General features: G+C 38.3%; 1 protein-coding gene and 2 pseudogenes across 1 annotated transcript; 1 reads left to right on the top strand and 2 right to left on the bottom strand.

The window, feature by feature from the left end:
- Positions 1–11,846: 11,846 nt before the first annotated feature.
- Positions 11,847–24,119, top strand: AKIRIN1 (akirin 1). The gene is made up of 5 exons (XM_006924210.3): positions 11,847–12,197; positions 16,139–16,279; positions 18,945–19,079; positions 20,408–20,479; positions 21,117–24,119. The coding sequence occupies exons 1-5, from the start codon at positions 11,981–11,983 to the stop codon at positions 21,125–21,127; spliced, it is 576 nt and encodes a 191-aa protein (XP_006924272.1). The 5' UTR covers positions 11,847–11,980; the 3' UTR covers positions 21,128–24,119.
- Positions 17,221–17,339, bottom strand: LOC112473040 (annotated as a pseudogene).
- Positions 17,700–17,818, bottom strand: LOC112473002 (annotated as a pseudogene).
- Positions 24,120–25,471: the final 1,352 nt, after the last annotated feature.

The following is a 25,471-nucleotide window of genomic DNA, read 5'->3' as shown; positions in this document are numbered from 1 at the left end:
TTTTTTTTTTTCAGAATTAAAAATAATAAATCTATTGGGATAATATTGGTTAATAACATTATACAATATACAATTTATGTGTATAGTTTTTATGCCTTTGAATTTCTTCCCCTACATTGTTCCAAAATCTTCATTGGCTAGAGTGTTGGCTCCAAGTTTGCGTCACAGCCCTGCAAGCTATTAAGGATGTGGCTACAGCCTTAATTAATTCCTTAAATCTTGTGTCTCTACTGAGATTCCTCAAAGCAAACGAACAAGCCTGATCTAACCGCACTTGCTGTTTATTGGTGGTAGACCCTTGAAAGTCAAGCTCCTAGATTCTCTCTCAGATTCTGCCAAAATTCCCTAGGCAACTTTTGCAGCAATTTAGTCTGCATGTATTCTATACTGCAGTGGAATCCTGTTTTTGTCCTCCCAGACTCATCTCCCTCTTCTGATCACAGACCTGTGATCTCCCTGGGACACAGGGGTGGAGCATAACCCAGGACAGGTTAATCAGCATCTTCCCTGAGATTTTTTCAAAGCAGAGTTGGGAGAAAGATGTTCCTTTTCTTTCTGGTTAAAAAAATTGTGATTATGCGAGTCTGGAACTGCTGGTGGCCGCAGGCCCACCTTCATGGTGAAGTCTGATTTCTCTTCCATAGCAATTTTACCCTGTATTAATAAATTTTTCTAACACTTTGTTGACATATAATTCACATAACAGAGACAAAGACCAGTGAAATTCTTTATTATAGATAGGAAATAGTCACCCTTTTGTCATATTCACAGGTCTTAGAGATTAGGAAATAAATATCTTCAGGGGCCATTATTTAATCTACCACACAGGATAAAAATGGAACATTACTCATAATGCTGTTGTGAGCATTAACAGAGTTAACACGTGTAAAACTTGTACATAAATAGCTCTCAATAAATGTTGGCTACTGTTTTTATTATGAACCATGTTGTTCCTTGGCCATCTCATGTCTGAATACCTTTTATATTTTGAGGGAAGGTCTCATTTATAGGTCTCAGTTGAGGAAGAAGCCCAACTTGTATTATAGAAGTTTGAAGAGACGTAGGTATTTGCCTTCCCTCTCTCTTATCATCTAGGCCATGGGCCAATACCTGAGGCTTAGCTAATAAGATGCTCATACCTGGGAATCTGGAGTCTTACAAAAATTCAATTTGAGATTATAAAGGGCTGCAGCAATGATGTCAAGAATCTAGCAGCAACAAATGTCCAGTGGTGGTGCAGGGAGTACATATACTTTTCCTGTGGTAAGAGATGATTAAAGCTATCTAGCTTCTTTTAGCCAGACAAATGGCTTTATGTTCATTTTCCAAGCCTGAATTTCCCCTTTTCCCTTTCTTTCTATGAGGTACATAATATTCTTCTGACGAATTCCTTTTTTATCTCTAAGTTAGCCACTTTTGGCTTCTATTGTTGCAACCGACAACCCTGATTGGCACTCTATAGTGATCTGCTGTTTATGGTAGTTAATTAACTGTAATTGTTTGATGTCCAGATGATGTGCCTTCTGAAGGTAAGACATTGAGGACTTGATTAGAACAATTTTACAAGCTGAAACATGTAAGATAGAGGTAATTGGTTATATCACCTACAGCAAGAAAGGGAAAATTCTAGTTTAGTTTTCCCAATTCAAAGCAAATTTTAAAATTCGGAACCATCATGAAATGTGGCAAGAAGACTTTCTGTGTCTATCTAGCACTCTGGAACTGTTGAACATCTGGCTCAAAATGTACTAATTTTCAACAAATATTACAGGGACAACTGGATATCCATATGCAAATGAATGAAGTTGCACCACTACCTCACCACTATACACAAAAAGTAACTCAAAGTGGATCATAGGCTTAAATGAAGGAACTAAAATTATGAAACTCCTGGAAGATAAATAGTAATAAATCTTTGGACCTAGGATTAAGCAATGGTTTCCTAGATGCAATATCAAAAGCACAATTGATGAAAGTAAAAATAAACCAAATTGGGTACCTCAAAGTTAAAAATGTTGTGCCATAAACAATACCACTAAAAAAGTAAAAAATCAGCCCACAAAATGGGAGAAAATATTTGCAAAATCACATATCTGATAAGGGACTTGTCCAGCATATATAAAGAACTCTTATAATTCAATAACAAAGACATACAGCTCAATGCAAAATTGGATAAAGAATTTGAATAACATTTCTCCAAAGAAGAGATACAAATGTTCAATAAGCACATGAAAAGAGGTACAGCATCATTCATAATTGGTCATTAGAGAAATGCAAATCAAAAACAACAATTAGATATCATTGCATACGTATATGCTATCAGCCTGACCTCTGAGGAAGCGGGAGGAGGAAGAACATTGAGTTCAACCAATGATTGATGGGCAACCAATGGCCGATAATTCAATCAATCATGCTTATATAATGAAACCTCAATAAAAACTCTGGGTAGTGAAGCTTTGGTAGAGTTTCCTGGTTGGCAAACACACTAATGTGCCAGAAGAGTGATGTGCCCTGACTCCACAGGGAGAGAGCATGGAAGCTCTGCCTTTGGGACCCTCCCAGGCCCTACCTTATGTGTCTCTTCATTTGGCTGGTCCTGACTAGTATTCTTGATAATAAAACTGTAATTGTAAATTTAGCACTTTCCTAATTTATATGAGTCATTCTACCTATTATTGAACCTCGGGAGGTTATAGGAACCCCAAAATTTATGGCTAGTTGATCAAAAGTGCAAGTGACCTGGGAATGACTGAAGTGCAGCTGTCATCTGAAGTGAGCAGTTTTGTTGGGAACTACACCCTTTAACTTATGGATTCTGCAGTAACTCTGGATGAGAAGTGCCAGAATTGTATTACAGTACACTAATGTCAGAATATTACCATATGTGGAAAAAGATAATTAAGTTAAGGATTTTGAGATAGGGAGTTTATCCTAGATTATTTAGGTGAGCCCTAAATCCAATCATATAACTGTATGACAGAGTCAGAGAGAAATTTGACACAGACAGAATAGGAAAAAGCAATGTGACCATAGGGGCAGAGACTGGAATAATGCAGCCACAAGCTAAGGAATGCTGGTAGTCACCAGAAACTGGAAGAGCCAATGAACAGATTCTACCCTAGAGTCTTCAGATGTCTAATAGCCTTGCCAACATCTTGATTTTGGCCCAGTGAAACGAATTTCAGACATCTGACCTCTAGAACTGTGAGAGAATAAATTTCTGTTATTTCATGCCACTAAGCTTGTCATTTGTTACTACAGCCATGGGAAACTAATATATCCCATTTATGGATGAAACTGAGGCCCAGAGAAGTGAAGAAACTTTCCCAAAATCTTCCAACAAAGCCAGATTCACATTCAGGCTATCTGGCTCCAGAGTCTATGCTCCTAATGGCTACACTATCCAGCAACTAATAGAAGTTTCTCACTGCTCACCATCTTACTATGGTTGCCACATTCACTTCTTCACAACTTCTGAAGGTCTACTCCTTACAACCTCACCTTTGGTGCTGATTTCTACATTATAAGCTCTTTCAGACCAAAGGGAACAAAGGCATTCCCAGCTTACCTCAGGAAATGGGAGTTTATTGTTATTAAGATTCAGAGATAAGGACCATAAAAAACATCTCAGACTGGACAATCAGGCTTTGTGCAACTGAACCCTTGTTCTTTGCCATTTAAGATACGGTAACAGCTCTAATGCATAAAAAACAACTCCATTCATCACCCATCGATGGTCATTTACTGCTTTCTCCCCAAGTCACTCCTCCATCCTCCTGACAGTTCATCTCTGTCCTTGACCCTACTTCTCCCTACTACTTCTACTGATGGCTTTTCTCTTTTTTCTCCTTATATCTCCCTCTTGATTTCTTCTTTCTCCCAGATGCTATTACCTCGTGGTTTTTGCTTATGCCTTCTTTTTGTCTGCTGTTTCATGCATAGTCAAATGCCTCATAAAGAGATATGTTTAGGAGGGTTGAGCACTGATTTGGTGCCCTTATTAGTCAGAGCGCTTATTCTAGACCGCTTCATCCTATTTAGATTCCACTCAATATACTCAGTTATATAATTTTTTAATTTAATAATTTTGATATTTGCAATATACTGGAAATTCTATCCTTTGCAATATTTAATCTTAGAATGAAAAAAATTTTAATGTCAACTTAAACAAATGCACAGTAGTACACAGTTTTTCAAAGTTATTTTAGAGGGTATGCAAAACAGTTGGCTCATTGGCTAACTCTTTTCTTTATTGGAGTCTTATTGCAAATGCTGGGAAGAAAGGTTATGAGTTGAAAAGTAAAGGAAAACTAGCTGAATACAAGTGCCTGCACTGAGAGAAACTTTCTGACTGTTAATAATAAGATCTGTGCTAAGCATTTGAGATACATTATCTCAGTTAATTCTGATAATTAATCTGTGATGTAGGTTGATTTTACAGGTGGGCAGACTAAGGCTCAGAGAAGATGTAACTGGCTTAGGCTTACCTAAAGTGATCAATAATAGAGCTGCCTGACCCTACATCTGCCTGATCCCCAGTTCCGTGTTTTAACCACATCACTGCTATATGAAAGGGAGAAGAGAGGCCTTGTTACTTCCCATCTCTGGAAAGGGTAGTCGCTGAACCAGCCACAGCTAGGGGAAGTGGCAGTCAGAGTCACATCAGCAGAGAAGAGACACAGGAGCAGGTCAGGGCGGGAGAGCAAGAAGACCCAAAGCACTGTGGTACCTGTTACCAAGACTCAACAGGTTCTGTAACCCAACAAAGGAAGCCGGAGTGACCTCTGGTGGCCTACGAAGTCACCATTCTCACACCATATTGAAAGTTAGGAACCGAAGCTTCTGCTGTCTTGTCTTGTCTTGTCTTGAAGGCCTGGGATAAAACAGTTGCTACTGGATGATTATTCCCCCTTTGTTCTGTGCTCCTTTGATATTCATAATATTTAGCTATATCTCTCTTTTTCTCTTTTTTATTTGCCACCTTCTACCAACTTCCTATTCAATTCCCCTCCAATAGCAACATAGTATAGTGACTAAATTCCTGGACTCTGGACCCAGACTTTTTGAATCCCAGCCCTACTCCTTAGTATCTATGCAATCTTAGTCAATTCCATAAATTCTCTATACCTTAGTTTCCTTTTTTAAAATCCTACCATGTAAATTTACATACTTCTGATCCATTGTTTTTAACAGCTGCATTAAATGTACCATACTTTGTTCAATCACTGCTTGAATGATGAATGTTCTCTTTAATCTCAGCATTTGGCCAATGTGAACGATGCCGCAATAAACATTCCATGTAAATATATTCCAGCGCTTTCCTTTTATAGGGTGTCTTCCCAGAAGTGAAATTTGTAGGTGAAAGGGTATGTTTTCATTTTTAATAGATGTTACTGGAATGCTTTCCGAAAAGGCTGTACCAAGTTATAGCAATATATAATAATGCCTCTTTTTAGCAATCCCACCAGCAATAAACATATGAATTTTTAAACTTTCACTGTCTCTTAAGTCTAAAGTGATATCTCATTGTTATTTTAATTTGCAATTCCCTGGATATTAGGGAGCTTGAGCATTTCTCATATGCGTCTTCTCCATTCAGATTTGTTTTGTGAATTACTTCTTCATATCCTTTGTCCATTTTTCTTTTGGGTTGTCAGTCCCCTTCCTGCCAGTGTGTGGGAATCCATCTTACGTTATAAATATTAATTTTCTGTTCTATTGCATTTTATCCCAAATTTGTTGCCTATTTTAAAATTTATTTAAAGGTTTCATTAAGTCAAGTGGATCTTTCTTTTCTGAGTTTACCACCTCGGTCTACCCTTATACCTAGGCCGTACTTACTGTCTTCTACATTTTCTTTCTTTTATTTCTTTTTTAAAAACTATATATGAAAGAAAAAGAGTTACTTTTTTTCAAATGTTTTCCCCTTTAAATTATATGTACGTATTCGAATTTTACCGAAATGTTTTCAGCACCTTCAGTTTACACAGATACTTTGCGGATAAAGTGTCTTTTTTCTTCTCGGCTGTATCAAGGTATGATTGACAAATAAAAAATTTACTTATGTTGAACAACATGACTTTTTAAGGCCTACAATGTGATGATTTAATATATGTGTACATCATGAAATGATTACCACAGTCAGGTTAATTAACACGCCAACACACCATCACTTCACACAGTTACCTTTGTGTGTGTTAATTTGTATAATTTACAATCTAACTGAAAATTATCCATTTCTTCTAACTTTTCGAATATGTTGCCATCAAGTTGCAAGTAGTATTCTCTTATAATGCTTCTTATCTCTTCTGCATCTGTGATTGTCTTCTTTCTCATTTCTAATCTTAAATATTTTTTCTTTTTCTTAGTGGGTCTTTTAAGGAGTTTATCTTTTTTAAAAAGCTTTCAGATTTTTTCATTCTTTTTACTAGTTTATTTTCAGTTTTACCTTTATCAATAATCTGTTTCTACTTTCTTTTAGTTTATTTGTTCCTTTTCTAATTTCCTAAGACAAGTTTTAATTTAATGGCTTTTTAGTACTTCATTTTCAATAATAAAGGCAATAAATCTATAAAATTTCCTCTGACTTCAGTTTTTGTTGTATATTATAGGTTTTAATCTTAAGTGTTCTTTTTCATTGCTTTCTAAATAGTTTACAATTTCGCTTTTAATTATCTCTTTGATTTTGATATTATCTAAGAGTATGCTTATTCATTTCTAGGCATCCAAAGATTTTATTACCTTTTATTATGTATTTTTAATTTTATTGAATTATGATTAAAGTGTGACCTGTAAGCTTGCTTTTTTAAAAGCAATGTGCTAATGTTTTGTGACCCAAGCATATGGTCTAATTTGTAAATGACACATGTTGATTTGGGGTGGCGGGAGAAAAGATATTCTTTATTCAGTAGACATTAGGTTCCATAAATAACTAGTAAATCCAATTTGTTTATTCGATTATTCAATTCCTCTATGTCCTTGCCTATTATTCAGTACAAAATCTGTTTAATCATAATGTGATTGAATTCTTATTAAGTTCTCTTTGCCTTTCTAATAGTTTTTGCTGTATAAATTTAGCTGTCATATTGTTTAGTTTATGATTATTAAAACTTCTTAAATTATATTTTTCATTATTACATCATGTTACCCCATTTAGTGCTATTTTTTAGGTTCCTCCTGATGTTAACATTGCCTCTTCTACTCTCCCTTTATTTAGCATTTGTTGGATATGACTTGCCCACTCCTTTATTTTCAACTTTTCTTTATCACCGTGTTTGAAATCTTTTTTTCAAATATACGGTACATAATTGGGTTTATATTGAACTCAATCTAACAACCTCTGTCTTTCAATGAAATAGTTCAGTATATTTACATTTAATGACAATTGATAATACTTTAGTTCTGCCAGCTGATACTATTTTATTATTTATTTTACTTTGCTGAGTCCTCTGGTTTTATGAAATTACCATTATTCTCCCTTTTTCTTGTTAGTTTTTGAGTTCTACCACACTTTTCCATTTTACGTATGATTTTTTTCCTTTCCCTATACTTATTATTGCACATATATTTTGCTACTGTTATTATATTTTTAAAAAATACATTAACTATTTGCCTTATGAGATACCTAGTTCCTTTCCTTTCCTTCTCTCAACAAGATAAAATCTTTTAGAATACTTTTATTTCCCCATTCTCCAGTCACATGAAACCTTTAGATGGGTTTTTACCACTTTTTTTCTCCTCACTCCCACCTCAGTTCCTAGATTTTGCTCAGACAATGTGGTACTCTTTGTTTCAGGCTATAATTGGAATTTCCTTCCTGCAGTATGTTTCTCCCATCTCAATAATCATTTTTTTACCCTTTATAGTATACAGTTCCAGATAATTTATTAAAATTCTAATATCCACTAGATATATATTACATATTTCCAGGTAGCCTATCAGTATCAAATGAATAGCCAATGGATATTGATAGACTATCTAGAAATATATATATAACTGATCACCTTTGTAATCGTATGTATTCTATTAAATACACTTAAAAATATTCAGAGGAGTTTATAGCACACACAAGAAAGGCTAAGAATTCCTACCCTAGACAAACCCAACTGCCCCTACAACTTCAGTGACCATTTCTACACCAATGGCTCTCCTAATTTGTTTCTCCAATCCAGACTTTTCTTGAATTTCAGACCCGTATTTACACACACACACACACCTTTGAGAATCCCAACTGATACTATAAAGGAAACTATAACTCAAAATATCCAAAACCACATTTATATATTCCTCTCAAGTCTGGTCTTTGTCTGATGAAAACTTTCTCAGAAAATGGTACTGAGAAAGCCAGAAGCCTACGAGTCATGCCTGAGTCCATTTCTCTCACCTCCTTACCTAATACTCACCAACATCTATTCATTTCATCTTCTAAACTTTGCTCAGTCCACTTTCCTCCACAGCTTGGAGATCGTTGGTGACTTTACCTGTTTTAGTAGCATGGGAGGGGCAGAAATCAGATGGGTGTGGGTTGATGGTGGTGGGTGGAAGGTTTGCAAAAGGAGATAGCAAATATGGACAACTCCTTCAGAAACTTTGGGCAAAGAATCCTGGAAGATTTTGGAAGATTGGTATCCTTCTTTCCTTTCATTTTCAGCCCCAACTTTAGGCCATCTATGCCCCTGGGATAGACAACTGCTGGCACCAGTAAATAGTCTCAGAACTATTGCTGAGCTCTCTAGAAGGTACACTATCATAAAAACACCCACAGGTGGGAATATGAAAGAATCTTTGTGTGCCAGGAGGTGGGAGTTTCCTTGTAATATTGTAAAACTAATACTATAAGGCATGCATTTGGACAGATAAAATAACCTCTTTACTGTTCTCTTCTATCCACCCCCAGCTCTCCAACCTGTTCTCAGGAATCTTCTCAAATGTAAATCTGATCATATGTAAGCTCTTTTGTTCCCGCTGCTTTTAAGAAAGGTAAAAAATCTCATGACAGCCAGCAGGGCATTAAATGCTCAGGCTCCTGCCTTCCTCACTCTTCACCAATTTTTTTTTCTCCCCTGACTCTGCATTCATGCTCTGTACCACAGCCACTTTAGAATTTCTTTTGATTCTTCAAACACGTTATGGTTTCTTCTATCACTGGACTTTAGATACACTGCCTTCTCTGCTTGGGATGTTCCCACCCCTTCTTTGCTTAGTTAATCTCTGGCTCAAATCAGACTTATTCAGAGAAGTCTTCATTGCTCTCCAAGACAGAGTAAGACTTCCATTGTACTCTCTCAAAATACCTTGTTTTTTCCCTTCATAGTACTTGTCACAGTTTTTAATTGTATATTTGTTGGTGTGATTGTTTGATTAATGTGTATCATCTCTAACAGAGTGGAAGCCCTAGGAGGGCAGGAACTGTGTCTCTTTTCATACCATTGTACCTTCAATCCTAATAGTATAGTGCCTGGCACATGAAAGGTACTTAGTAACGTGTGCGTGTGTGTGTGCGCACGCGCACATGGCTTGTGTATATGACTAGTCAAGTGTCTGGATACACAAAGTAAAGCAGATCTGAACTGTGGTGACCTCCTAAAGAGACACCACACTGAGTGGCTGTCAGAGCAGCCCATCTGCTTCTCTCAAGGACATCTCTCTGGTTGGGCTACTGTCAACTGCAACGTAATAGGATATACCACCTACTTGTTTGGTTTCTGAATCATCTGAACCCACCCTCATTCAGCAATGTGAACTCTCAGTTTCAAGGACAGAGAGAACAACCTTGAAATAATTACCATTTATTCATTCAACCAATATTTATTCTGTGCCTACCCCTACGGTATTCAAACACTGTGCAGAGGTTGGGGAAACACAAAAGAATGAAGCCTGATTATCATTTTCAAGGAATTTCTAGTTATGAAGCACAGACTTGTAAACAAATTATAACTTCCCGTTTTAAAACACTAATATTACAAGGCATGGTCAGGGTTTTAAAAGATCACAGAGAAAAGTGTGACTATCAAAGCACTTAGCAAAACCCTAGCTAGAAGTGCTATTTAGAATGATGACCCAAGGGACAAACTTTTAAACCTTCTAAGCTCTAACTTTGAACCAGTTTAGACCACAAGGAAGCAATTTCTTCAGACCACATTAGACAAGCCCCTCAAAAAGAAATAACCATCACTAGGTTGCTTTTTATGCCCTTGGCTTTTATTGGACATAACAAGAAATACCTGTATGAATTTTGCTTTTGCATTTGTTGTTCAAATCTTCTTGACTGCTTTGTTATGTCATTCACTGGTTCCTAATAAAGTCATATAAGAAACTACCTTAGAATTTAGTGCTATGGGGAAAAAAAACAAAAACAAAAACACCTATGATCTGTCTCCTCTGATGAACTGATTCCTTTCAGATGACAAAATCTATTCAACATGTACTGTTTTCATTTTTACCCTGGCAGTCAGGAAGCTCAGAACTAAATTTCAAATTCAATCATGTGCAATCCCAGATAATCATAATTAAAAGATAATTATAATCTTTTTCTTTGGCCCTAAGGTTCTATTTCTAGTTTTCTAGCCTATTGTAAACTTCTTTATGTCCTTATGGAAAAGAGATAAAATAAATTTTTCATCTGTTATGTATAAGCATTTTAGAATTACTTCTGCTATTTGTCAAACATAAATGCAAACAAAACAAAACCCTTGACCTATGTTTGCATCTTTATAAACTTTGGAGAAACTGGGGAGGGCCTAGAGAAAAGCAACAGAAAGGGACAAAGAATGGGACTGAGACAGTATGTCCATATTCTCCAACTCAAATATTGGGGCACATTGATCCAGCATATCACCTGTGAGAAGAGAGTATCTGAAATTTAGATTGTTCTTGAAAATCCCAGATATATGTTGAAGCACACAGATCCCAGCAGTCATCATTATTTAATGTATGCGAATAGTTATGAAAAGGTTTTAACTTTTTTTTGGATCGCAGATCCCTTTCAAGATTTGTTGGAAGCGTTGGATCTGCTCCTCAATAATCATACAAGCACAGTTTCTGAAAGCAGAACCCTCCTGTTATGTGTCTTTCTTCAATAACAAAATCACTTTACAGTGGCATTGCTGTCGAGAATTCGGAAAAAACTGAGGAAGCAGCTGAGCTGCCAGGTCAGACGAAGAGACTGGCTTATCAGCTATCAGCTGAAGTTAACACTCTGACACCATTCTTGGATGGTTTAAAGTAGTTGGTGTTTTCTGTTTGTTTTAACTTTTTTCAGTAACAGACCCCTCTCATGAGCTGATGAAGGTATTGGTCATCTATCCTAAAATACACGCACGCACGCACGCACACACACACACACAATATTGCACACAATCTCACGAGATTGGTGTACTTCCTAAAGTCCATCCTCAGATCTCGGGTTATGTTCAAGTGAAGACTTCCCAGGAATTAGGGGAATGCCCTTGAGGACCTTTTAGAATCACCCTCTCCTTTATCTCGAGGACTAGAACTAGATAAGAGGAGGTTACTGGACCTGAGGACACTGACTCCCGCGGGCTCTCAACAGGCCCTTCCGAGCTTTCCCCTCCCCCATGCCCGTGCCGCGCAGGTGCGAAAACCTAAGGGGCCACCCCGGAGCGACGGCTCGGGAAGGAGTGGGGGGGATGGGACCCTGGGAGGGGCGGAGGCGGGGGTGGGGGCCTTCCCCAGGTTGCTTAGTGACCAAGCTCTCCGCCTAGGCCGTTCCATTTCTTTAGGAGGGGTTGCCGTGGGCTGGACCGTTGCTAATGGACCACCCGGAGCGGCCCTCTTCCGGCTTTCCTCCCTCTACCGGGTGGTGGCCAAGTCCGTGACGTCACAGGAGGCGGGGTCAGCGCCGCTGCCGGGTGCTGGAGGCGCCATTGGAGCCGGCTTAGCTTGCGATCTCCTCCGAGGAGCTGTATCTTGGGCCGCAGTTACAACCGCGGCCGCTCTTAGTCCCCGGCCGGTCAGCGGCATGGCGTGTGGGGCGACATTGAAGCGGCCCATGGAGTTCGAGGCGGCGCTGCTGAGCCCGGGCTCCCCGAAGCGGCGGCGCTGCGCCCCTCTGCCCGGCCCCACTCCGGGCCTCAGGCCCCCGGACGCTGAGCCGCCGCCGCTCCAGATGCAGACCCCACCGCCGGCTCAACAGCAGCCCGCCCCGCCCGGCAGCGAGCGGCGCCTTCCAACTCCGGGTAACCGAAGCTGCGGGCTTGGCAGGCAGCCAGGCCCTGGCATTTGGGGGTGGGAGGAGGGTTATGGACGCTAGTCTAATTCACCCACAGACCCCTTCTTTGCCCTGAGAAAAGGGAACTGGGGTGCCGCTGGGCCTGGTCGCTTCCGGGGATGGGAGACATCCGGGAGGGGTAGTGGGGCCACAGTGTCGGTTTTCGGTTTTCCTGGAGCTGGAGAGCCTAGAGGGGTCGGCAGCAAGAAGATGGGAATATCTCTGACCGCTTGGGGCCCTCCCGGTTCCCCTAGCCCCCCTGCCTCTGCTGCCTAGGCCTGCACGAGGCGCCCTGCAAATCCAGTGGGCAGTGGAAAATTGGATTCCACTCACGAATCCGGCCTTGAGGATGGGGGTTGGGGGCTGATTACTAGAAATGAGCCCGAGCGTGTGCTCTTTAGCACTCTACTGTAGCAATAGGGGGACCTGATTTCTAGAAGTCTTTAGGGACCAGAGGCCGCCGCAGAAGTCATGGAATCCGATTTCATCCTAATTCTAAGGGACTGGCCATGTTCTTTTATTGTATGGCTATTGTCTTGTACCATATATGGCTTGAAATCGGTAGGTCGTTAGCTAGAATTTGAGTATCCTTAAACATACAGAGGTTCCGGAAGCAAGAATTCAACAATCCGTAGCAGAGAGACTCGCCTTCAATAAGGGATTCCAAATTGGCCAAGAAAAGGGGAGGGCTTGTGTGACAATAAAGTAAAAAAAGGAGGAAAAAAACCCTAACCATTGTGCAGGAGTTGCGGAGAAAGCGCATCAGAATTAATATTTAGAAGTTTTAAAGGTCTCCCGGAAATGGGGGGAGTCTCAAAACTGGACTTTAGCAAGGCATTTCTTTGTGTGTTTTTTTTCTATTTTTCAAGCATTAGCAAAACTTTGGGTTGCCTTAAAATCATTCTTTTCTCACCCCTTTTCGGTTACCAGTGTTTTTAGGCTTTATTTCCTCCTGTATCCACAATGCAGTTTTCAGGCCCTCATCCTCTCCAACCAAGATTCCTGCAGTTCTCAGCCAAGCTCTCTTAGACACTATCCTTACTCATGTTCACCTCTTCTTTATGCTGACATTGAAAAGCTTTATCAACTATAACCATATCTTACCTAATCAGTCTTTTATACATTTTCCAAACTCTGCCTTTGCCCTTTTCCCCCAGACCCTCTTGGCTGTCTGTATCCTGGCCTTCCATCATGTTCCCCTTCTATTTCCTTAAGTCTCCCATCTCTTACTTGACTAACCCAGCTCCCTGAGGAACTCTGATCGACTTTAAATTCCACAACCACCTAGTGTTGCAAAAAGCCTTATGTACTGAATGAGAATGTTTGCAGAAGTTCTTTGTAAAGAGCCCTTCAAAAGCAGGGGGTGTAGATAGATGCCCAGTTAAAGTGATGTTTTGTTGTTGTTTTTTTTCTTCCACTACTCCTACCGATACCCAAAGATAGCCACATAATTTTTCTGGATCTCTCTTCTGCAAATAAAATTAATACTTGCCCTATCTACCTCGATGGATATTATGTAAATGTTTTATTTCTTCCAATACCACCCTCTAGGCTAATTCTGTTACAGTTCACATTACAGCAAATAATAAATGATTGTTGAATGTATATGGAAACCTGAATATGGCAGAGTGCTATCTATAATGGGGTCACTAGATTTTTAATTAATCTTAAAATTTAATCTTTGCATAGGTTATGCAAACTAACTTCTTGGACATTTTTATGTTAAAATATTTTATTTAAAATATTTGTTTCTTAATGCTTATTGGAATATGGTTCTGTCATGAAAGAAAGTATGAACAATTCATTATTCGATGCTTTGGCTTAAGAAAAGGATGCCTCTGGATTAAAAAAGGAAGAATGGGGTAGGAAATATTAGTTGCTATACAAATAGAAAGAATAAAGCCAACTAATAGAAAAGTGAATTTAAAAATCAGTGACTTCACTTTGTAACATCCTAGTTGTTACCTCAGGGGTTCTTAAGTTCTCTCAGAAATGGTCAAAAAACTATGTTTTAAAACTTAATTTAAAAAAAATGATATGTGTCTTTTTGTGGAAAAGGCCTATAAAATTAAGTATTTTATTGCTTAAATGAGTGAGATGGATACCAAGCATACAAGAGGCTTGCTGACTTCATGGATATGTCTGTAAACATGGAGTGAGTCTAGATGCAAAGCAATTAATTGCTCGTGACCTGAGGGTTGGGGAATAACTTGCAGATTGAGGTAGCATTTTAGCTGGGTCTTAATGTTGTGGCTCCCCATTACAAGGAAAGCAAAACTGCTTGAGCAAAGGCCAGAATACCCACAAATTCAGGTTAGTTTAATGCAACTGGGTTGTAGTGGGAGATGGAACTGGAATAATAATGGGTTTAGTCTGATATAACTTGGAAGCACAACCTCATAATAATGGGAGGCAAAGATTAAAATTATTCAGTGTTAAGAAGAAAATGCCTTTTCTTATTTTATGTGGCCTTGAAAAGAAAATCACCTCTGCTTCCTTATTTTTCTCTGTGCATACCATGTTTAGATTCTTGGACTTCCTAGTCCTTCTACCAGCCTCAAATTTGTATCTTTACATTTGTTCACTTTGCCATACAGGAGACAAGTTAGAGGTTTATCAAAGGCCTGTTCTCACGAGAATTGTCCTCATACTTGTCCTTTCTTGTTTCAAGTCTTTGCAGTTCCTTACAATCTTGTATCGTATCTGGCAAGTATATACTTGGAGAATAATACATTTTAAAGATGAAACAAAGACTTCATAAAGTCAAGGATCTAAAATATGAACTTCATAGTATTAAAAGAAAGCTTCACTTCTACTATTTTGTTCCAGTGTTTAGGCTGGGCGTTACAGAATTTAGCGATAAATGGAGCAACCGTGAGTTCATGTCAGTTCCTGGGCTGTACCATCACTCATGGAATTATTAATATCTTTGATTTTGATTCTCACAACTTTATTGGACAGGCATTTAACATTTATATTGCAGAACTAGCCTAAGAGTCTGAATGACTTCCCAAGGTCATAGTTACACAGCTGGGAAGAAGCAAAATAGCATTGTTAACACTTCCCCCATTAAAAAAAAATATGGCTATAGCAAAATATAAATTAGAATAATGTGAGTTGAGGGGCTGATCAATTTTTCTGGCTATTGTTTGATAAGGAGGCTTTAATATCTGGAAAGTGAATATATATTCTGCCACAAAATTGCAAAACTTGAAAACTATATTCTTCCAGATTCTTTGTTGTCTCTAGGAGTGTACTTCAAAGTGGTTAGTGATTTGTGTATCCTGGACTCCTTTTAATAATGTTAAATTTGGTTTGTGATTACCTTCACTCAGAATAGTAATCTGAATCCTACCAAATATTGCCTCTTACAAGATCAGAAAATTTGTAAGTACAGATCATCAATTCCAAGCAACAAATCTCAGGGCTTCCCCTGTCTGTGAACATAGTAATTTCTACTTTCCTCTTCTCTAAAGATCTTGAGTCCCAAACAAGATGAGAGCTTCACTGTTAGAAGGTCTTAGGTGGTAAGAGACTCACCTCTAATGCTCCAGTTTGTGAAATTGTGCAACTTAAAGGAGATAAAAAAAAAAACAGCTCCCTCTTAGGTTGAAGGGTTTTTTTTTCCTCTTGTAAGTTGTTCTAGTTAATCCTATAGCAAACAGCAGATCTGGTCTTCGTTGTTACAGGAAACAAGCAAAGGGAACTGTCTGAGTAGCTTATGCCAAAATAGCTGCTATTCTCTGTATTGCTGAAATAGCAACAATAAGAGGGCACACTTTGCGGGTTCTAGGTGGAGTGCTTTATTCAGTATAAACATTTTTCTTGTTAATATTTATAACATGGGAGGGATAAGAAGTTTGAAGAAATGACAAAGTGAATGCTCAGATTTGTTTCTTTTTTATTTAGAGCAAATTTTTCAGAATATAAAACAAGAATATAGTCGTTATCAGAGGTGGAGACATTTAGAAGTTGTTCTTAATCAAAATGAAGCTTGTACTTCAGAAAGTCAGCCTCACTCCTCTGCACTCACAGCACCTAGTTCTCCAGGTAAGCACACTTTAGTTTGCACAACGCATTTAAGGTTTGTAAATGATATTAAAATGATTTTCTAATCTAGAATTGATTTTGTCTAAAGTAATAAAATTTGTAAAGTGTATGTATTGTATTACTACTAATAAATACTTTAAAACCATAGAGTCATGAAATTGGAAAAGACCTTAGATTGATTTGATTGGGCTTCCATCCACCCAATGCAACAGTACCCTCTATAATTGCAGCATCTGATACCATAGCCACTAGCCACATGTGGTTGTTTCATTTTAAATTAATTAAAATTTAATAAAATTTTAACATTGTTTCTCAGATGTAGTAGCCACATTTCAGGTGCGTAGTAGCCACATTTCAGGTGCCTAGTAGCTACATGTAGCTGTTGTATTAGCACAACTATAGTACATTTATGTCATCGAAGAAAGCTGTGTGACTGCATTGCTGTATATCATTGACAAATGGTTAGAGAGGATGTGCTCAAAAATAGAATCTTGGGGTTGGAGTGAATCTTCATGGTCATATAGTTTAGCCACCAGTCTTGCCTGCCATATCCTGCAAAGAGTCGACAAACATTGCTTGAACATCTCCAGAAGTGGTGAACTCTGTCTCCTTTAACAGTAGAGGAGTTTATTTGCTCACAAAGTATTCCACTTCTTATTAGTTCTAAGAATTAAAATTACCTTGATTAAAAATTGTCTCTTTGTAGAACACAAATTGGGATTGGCCAGGAGCTAGGGGAAGAGGGAAATGGGGGAGAAACTGCTTCATTGTTAAAGGGTGTTACTTTGGAATAGTAGAAATGTTTGGAAACTAGATAGAGGTGGTGGTTGTACAACATTGTGACTATACTAAATGCCATCAAATTCGTCACTTAAATAGTTAATTTTATGTGAATTTCACCAAATTAAATATTGATCGATTGATTGATTGATTTAATTTTATGCCTAGAGCACCTGGTATTCCTAGGTGCTTTCCCACCCAAGTACTAACCAGGCGTGACCCTGCTTGGCTTCCGAGATCAGATGAGATTGGGCACGTTCAGAGTGGCATGGCCGTAGACTCAAATAATTTTTAATATTTGAATTCTAGAACCCCATCTACTAGCTAGATAGCAAAAAGAAAGTCATTTAATCTCTCTGTGCCTCTGTTGTCATGTGTGAATTAGAATAATAATACTGTCTACCTCATATGATTATACGAACTGGTGTATATAAAGCATTGAATATTGTCTCTAACATAACAGCAATATAGAATTTTTAACCATTATCATCTCTGGTAAAACTCTACATGTACTTAGGACTTCTAAAAGGTGTTTTAATAACATGCATACTTTTCTCCTTATGTTAAATGTATTCCTTGATATTTTTATTGCTATTACAAATTTCGTTTGTTTGTTTGTTTGTTTGTTTGTTTGTTTCAATGCCTACAGCACCTGCTATTCCTAGGTGGTTTCCCATCCAAGTACTAACCAGGCCAGACCCTACTTAGCTTCTGAGATCAGATGAGATTGGGCACGTTCAGAGTGGCATGGCCGTAGACTCAAATAATTTTTAAAATTGTCTTATAACCCAAAGGTTTTGACTGTGGAACAACATCCTTTCTAACTGCTCTTGCACATACACGAATGACAGACCTTTCAGTGGTAATAGTTAGCAAGTCTCCATTTTCTCTCAAGATTTTAATAATATAATTTTGAAGTAATAGAATATGTTATGGGTAGAGAAGCAATTACAAATAATAATTGGCTAGATGTTTTGGTCAAGTTTCATTTGTAGAGAAAAAAATTTGATTTAAGCAAAAAATAAATTTCAGGGTATTAAATAGTTTAGACACTAAGAATCAAAGAAACAGGTTCCAGGCTAAGCTTTAAAGAACAACTCAGAACTGGGCTATCAATGGAGCTGCTGCCTTTATCATGAACAGGAAGTCGATTTTCATGTTTTCTGGCATTCCAGTGGATAATTTGGTTCCTACTTACTATCTTATGAACATTTCACTCTTCTCAGCCTAGATTCAAAAAGGGATCAAGGATGAGATTTGTAGTGCCTTAGTGTCTCCATTCATACTTCAATGACTTTGCTAACAGTTTTTCATATTAGGCAAGTCACTTGGTCTCCTAAATGTCAAAATTCTAACCTTTTCCTATCAGAATCACCTGTGGAACTTAAAATATGCCCAAGCCCTACCCCAGAATTAAATCAGAATGTGTATCTTTTTGTTGTTAATTTCACAGACAATTATGATGCACCACCTTGGTTAAACATAGATCTAGATGTTCTCAAAGCATCTGGGTAGTTCTTGTGCTGTGACTCTACTTTCCCTAATCCAGAATTGAGGCTTTATGTCATCTTTAAACTTTTTCTTCTTGTCCTTTACCAAATGTTCCCTGAATCTGAGCTCAGGTTGTTGTGGCATCAGAACTATTTTTCTCTATGCAGATCAGCTAGTATACCTGGATACATGTTGTTCCTCCTACTTAACTTACTTTTGTCCTTGCTTTGTAAAACAAATGTCAGAAACTCAGAAAAATTTCTGAAAATATTCCATGTAAAGTAGTGGAAAATATCATATTTCTAAACATTTTTTATATCTTAGGACTATTTGTAGGATGTTAGAACCTTAGAACTAAAATTTATTATGTAAACTAGATTTGTCTTTTGGCCAGGTTCCTCCTGGATGAAGAAAGACCAGCCCACCTTTACTCTCCGACAAGTTGGCATAATATGTGAGCGTCTCTTAAAAGATTATGAAGATAAAATTCGAGAGGAGTATGAGCAAATCCTCAATACCAAACTAGCAGGTAGGCTGAGGCAGTGGCTATGCCATTGTTAATGAGGTTCAGTGAGTATTAACCCCAGTTAAGTAAATGGTAATATAGGAGTAGGACATTCTGCAAGAAGGTTTAATGAGTTGTATTAAGTTACTTCCCTTGATGGTTCTAAACATTTTATTTATATTTTATATGGGAGGACTTTTCATTTACATTTCTAAAATAAGATAAACCAGGCTTTTCTGTTGAGAATTTCCCATATGAACAAAGGCATCGAGTGGGTTATTTGGGCTAGCTGGCCTGTAGACTGGTGATTAGGATAGTGCTGACCCTCAACAGGTGGTTGGGAAGCGTGGTTTATAGTCCAGTGTCCCAACATAATCAGACTTCCTGGTGGGAGTCACTTTGTGGATGTGGGAAGTCAGGCACCCTGTGATTTGGAGGTACATTAAAGTTTGAAAAGCACAGGTCAGGAAAGAACAAAGGGAGTGATTAATGATGGCCACAAGTTAGAGCCTTTTGTGAAAGGAAGGGATCTAAATCAGGAGTAAGAAGTACCTGTTTAGTGAAAGAGAACAGTGTTATGAGCAGAGAGAGGTTTGAGGCAACATCGTCTTCTGGTAACTTGTTTCCTAATCTGGTGACCCACCACATGGTTCCTCAGAATGTTAATAAGTCTGCTTGAAAGTGGGAACTGTTGGTTTAACAACAGAGTTAAATGGATTTCTTTATAGTAGACCTTTTTTGATCTTTTAATATACCAATGTGTATTATAAGAAGAAACTGGTATGTCATTCCCCTCTCCTACCCCCCTCCCAAATTGTTCACACCAGCTGGCTCTAAGTCACTTTTGTGTTCACAGATGTCAGACAACCTTCTGTCTAATGAGTTTCCCTTTAGGAAGGTTCTTCTGTGGAACTCTAAAATTAGGTATTTTCTCTTAGATTTATAGTCATCCCACCTCTTTCACTCAGTATGTGTGTTGAAATTTATAGCATGATAAAGTGCAGAAAAGAGCTTCAAGCTTCAGGTCATATAGGCGATGTCCTAAAATTTGCTCGTCTGTGGTAGTGAGCATATCTGTCTGTATCTTGGAAAGCCATTAGTAGGAAATAGAGTTATGGCAGGGGCGAGATTATTAGGAAAATGTTATGTTATAGATGATCGATAACCAAATCTAAGAGCCAAGGTTTGGCTCTGGGATCTAAGAGGAAGTAACAGATATCAGCGTGACTATTGTAAGGAGGGCCTGAGAATGGATGAATTAAACAGAGAAGCTAGATGTAATCCTGACACTTGATTCTTGAAAAACTGGGGTGAGTTACTGGGGATAGTATATAATGTCTTTCCCCTCACAGAACAATATGAATCTTTTGTGAAATTCACACATGATCAGATTATGCGACGATATGGGACAAGGCCCACAAGCTGTAAGTATTACCAAGTTTTTCTTTGAATTTCCCAACTCCCAAGAGCAAAAATTTGAAACTGAGTACCTTATATCCTAAGAGCAAAAAGACCCTATGAAGTAAAATAATAGCTAGCATGTAAAGAATACTTACATGCACAGCACTGTGCTGAGCTGTTTAAATCCTCACGAAGTTTAATTTCATCCACAATAACCCTATGAGGGAGGAACTATTTTACAGGTAAAGATAGCACTCAAAGAAGTTAATAATTTGTCCAAGCTAGTGGTTCGGCCAGGGTTGAAACCTAGGTAGTCTGACTCCAGTGCCAATTTGTTTATTACGTGGCCTTCCCCTGGAAAAGTAGTTTCAACTGTTAATTTATGGAAGTTGATTTTTTTAGGGTAACTTATCAAGTGTATGGTCAGAATTTCTTAATTCTAAACATCTTGCAACTACTAGTTACTCAACACATAATCTATAAATAGCTGTATATCTAAACAAAACAACCGAGCCGGGTTTCTTAAATTCTTGAGAATTTAAGTGATGACCCATATCCTTCATGCAGTTTATCACATTTACCATTAGTTAATATTTAAAAAGCACAACATTGTATTTTTTACTATTCTTACACTCTTTTGTTTTTAATCCTACTTTATAGATGTGTCCTGAAGCTTTCTTGCATATCTGGGTACCAGGTTTGACCTCAAGAGACGGCTGCTGTACACTTTTTGCAACTGGTTTGATATCACATTTCAACTCCAACTTTGCATCCTGAGAACACTTAAATGTTTCTGCAGGTCCATTTTATACAACTTGAAAGACCTTAAAACTTTCTGGTTGCCACAAGCATATCTTTCTTTTCTGCTCATCCAATAAACAGCTGTGCCCTACTGTGATAGATTTTCCAAACAATACCTGGAGCAGCAGTTTAGCAAAATATGCCCTCAGTGGCACTCAACAAATGGAGTTTCCCCAAGCACAGTTCTGTAAGAAGTGTGTGTGAGAGTGTGTGTATATGTGTGTATGTGTATTTTAAGTTATTATTTGTATTGTGCAAATTTTTTTGATCTTGGGGATCCTGGCTGTGAATTTGATGCACGACAATTATGGTTAAAAACATTTGCTTGATCTACAGAAGATCATTAATGTTTTGTGACCATATAAGTTGTAACAGTGGGTTGTTTTATGTGTAGGTATTACTGTTAAATACAGGGACTGTTTCCAGGCACAGAATATGAATCATACGTTAGGATGGACATTAGATGTGATTATGATGACATAGCTCTGTGGTCCTAGGTCTACAGATGTGTGGTGAGGAATTAGAACCAACCGGAGACGGGCCGTTTGACACATGGACTCTGCCTAGCCGTGTTAGAAAAATACTTTGACTCCAAGCCTTAAAATACCCACATGGAGTCTGTGCTCACCTCATTCACACAAAGAGCTCCCCTGGACACTGAACCTCTGAAAAGAAAAAGTCTCCCCAGAATCAGGAACATCTGGGTTTGCTTGGGAGCATACCATAGGTTGAGCACGGGGCTGGGCCAGGCCCCGATGGCACTGCTACTTGGGAGGAGCCACTTCACCTTTGTATCAGTTATCACAGGTAGATTTGGATCCTTTGGTCAGCTTCCCCCAAATTCTTTTGACAGGTGTCCATGTTCAACTGCTTGATCTTTGTTTTGGCAACCCCCTACCCGAAGTTGCTTACAGACTGTTCTTCACCTTGTTTGTAAGGCTGAGGAACAGAAAGTAGCCTCTGTTTTGAGGAGGTGGAAGTTAAGTACACATTTATTTTTTACTGTGACTTGTTCAGGACCACATTTTACAAAATGCCTTGTTTCATTTATTGTTTCTGGAAAGGAAAGTTCTATTAAAATTGTTTTAGTTCGAATATAGAATAGTTTTTTTTTTTTTTAATTAGGGCTTATTTTGAAAAATTCTGAGTTTAATTCAAATGTATGCCAATACCTTCCAAAGTAAGGTAACATTCGGTGACAGTTCTGATGAGATGGCTTAGAGAAATTTCTGGGATATTCACATTGGAAGATTCCTTATTAATGAATGTCTTTGACTTAAATCTAACCAAAAACTGCAACGTTATTCTTTGTACATTTTCATTATATAGTGTTAACAAGCTTAGTTGCAAACAAATAAAATACTTAAGCTATTTGTTTACCTTGCCTTCTTAATACTGTGATAATGTTTATTAAAATAATTTATGTGAGGCTGCTATATCCATTTCCCTTGTTCAACACTACATTTAAGAGTTATAGACTTTTTTTTAAATCCCAGCAGTGATCTTTTGATAATTAAAGAATTATTATACTTCATATTTGAAGGGCAGTTTGTTTCATCTCTTCTCTTTCCAGGGTAGTCACTTGTTCCTGGAAGAGGAGCATAGCAGTGGCAGTAATGGGAGTGGCCTTACAGTGGGATAGTCGCACCAGAACAAAGGAAGGGCAGCTGTAGGGGCCATCGGAAGTCCTGAAGGATGGACCAGGAATAGGGAATGCTGCCAGACTGAAGTCTTGTTACAAATCAGTGTGATATGCCCACTCACCATTGCAAGTGTCGGCCCCATTCCTCCTAAGTGGCTTCTGGCTGGAAAGTAGAGTGAGTTTCTATAAGGAAAATAACAGGCTGTTGTATTATGATATGATTGCCCTTTGGACCACAGGATAAAACCACACCACCATGGCTGGGTTTTAGGATCTCCTCCAAAGGGACTAGACATGTTTACTGTTTTAAGACATTTCCTAGGACCTGTCTTATGGGGACCTGTAAGGTAGGTCTTAAAGACTAGCAAAAGGATTTCCTGCTAGATCTTGATTTCTAGGACTTGAATTTAGGGACATTCCCAGGTAGAGAAGTGTCTTTGTCCCATGGAGATAGGTCAATGCCCAGGGAAGAAGTAAACCTACAGAGATCTATAAGGATGGACCAGAACCTGTGGTCACAGAACAGCCGTATCTAGTGAGCTAGTTAATTTTTTTTATCATTTTAATTTTATTTGTTATCGTTAGCAAAGTCTTAAGCTTAAGGGGAATGAAAGGAGTAAGTGTCCCTGCCTAGGTCAGAGGGTACAGCAGAGTTCCAAAGTTCTGAGGCAGCGACAATTGTTAGGAACTCCCCAAGGAGAAGAACGTTAGGAGATGTAAGAATTTGGGCCAACTTCCATACATGGTGAGTCTTCTCTGCCCACCAGGAAGGATTGCTTGGCTAATATTGTAGTTAGAGGAATGGCCTTCAGATGTTTGTAGCCCTAGGGTTTAGTCTGCTCTGCCATTAACTAGCTATGTGAGCCTTGCCAAGTTACTGAACTTTCTGAGCCATAGTTTCCTTATCTGTAAAACAAGGGTAATTGTATGTACATCATTGGGTTTTGTTTTCAAATGCAAGATTATATTAAATAGTCCATGTAAAGAAAGTATTTAGCACAGCTTGGGATATAGAATATACACTTGAAAATGTTACAGTAGGTTTCTTTCAGTGGTCTTCATTAGCTCGGAAGACCTAAATCTTCCTTTCAACAGCAGTGATTCTCAGCTTTCCAGTATGAAGAGCCCCTTGTTAACATCAAAGTTTCACATTCTCTTATTAGAATTTGTACTTTTAAGTGTTTGACTAAGAAAACAATAAAAGATGAATGACAAATGAATTCAGTGATGCCTTTCAGTGAATCTGTATTTTGTTATTCACTATATCAGAGATCAGCAAACCGTGGCCTGTTTTTGTAGATAAAGTTTTATTTGAACATTGCCACACCTGTGAGTTTGCATGTGGCTGCTTTCACACTGCGACTCCAGAGACAGAGACAGTATGGGCCACAGAGTTGAAAATACTCTTTGGCCCTTTACAGAAAAGTTTGTGGGCCCCTGCACTGTAGCATTGATATGCATTTGAAAAAGCCCACAAACAAGGTCAACTCGATACATCATGGATTGGTGGACACATGCCCTAATTTATCATTCCTAGGGGAGTTACACCTCAGATTGAGGTATGATGAAAAAATCCACTGCTTACAAGTGAAAACTGATTGCCAAAGTGAGTTACAAAAAAAGCTAATGAACTTTATAGAGCAGTAATTCAAGGATGGAGACAGCATACTATTGGAGGTGGGGGAGGTTTACAATGACTAGTTATTTCATCTTTGGCCTATTTGAAATTCTAGATACAAAAGTGGTTTATGAGGATTTTGTTTTTACTAGAAGATAACATGAGTTTAAAGATAATTGACTTGTTCATAAGGAATGATGACTTCTCTGCTGCCCTGGCAAGTCCTTTAAAATAGCTTCAGAGAGTCCTACAGTCTTCTGTAGCTACAGTGAAACTGGACCTTGGATAAGGTGGACACCTTCAGGAAGAAAGGAGCAAGTTTATCATACTTTCAAATAATTGGCACTTCATCGGAGGGAAGGTGTGATAACTTTTTCTAAAATTTCAAGACCTGAAGACTTCATGGGTCTCTTGTTTTTCCTGATTGTTGTTGATAGTATCTTGTCTCTTTTTTTGCCAAGTTATCTGTGAGTATATTTGGAAAGTTATTTGTAGAAATAAAGAAGACAAGGATGAGGTATCTACCTCTAGGAAAGATTTCTTGCTGCCTGTGCCTGAGAATATTACCAAACCTCCTTAATTCAGATCAAAGGCTGGAGGCTCCCTAGATCATCCAGATGGCACACAACTAGGTATCAGGTCCATGTGAGGACTGGTTTTTGTTTTACCCGTATCTCGAAAGTGTAATATTTAAATCCTAGCTTTAAGGTATCGGTGGTGGGAGTTCCCACCTTTAATTGGCCTTAGGTTTTGATTTTTGTCCTCTTCAGTCTGTGAGCCTTCTAAAAATGCATCTCAGGTTTCTTCCAGATTGATAAATGCCTTAAGGGAAAGAACAGCTTTGAGTTCTATGCTCTCGGTTTGCTGATACAGATTTTGGCTCAGTAATTCCTCATTACCTAGTTAGACTTTTTATGCTTTTAAGAAAATGATTTTTATATTTCTGCTGCTTTT

The sequence above is a fragment of the Pteropus alecto genome, unplaced genomic scaffold, assembly GCF_000325575.1.
Source record: "Pteropus alecto unplaced genomic scaffold, ASM32557v1 scaffold39, whole genome shotgun sequence".
Taxonomy (NCBI): Eukaryota; Metazoa; Chordata; class Mammalia; order Chiroptera; family Pteropodidae; genus Pteropus; species Pteropus alecto.
This window is presented reverse-complemented; position numbering and strand designations above follow the sequence as displayed.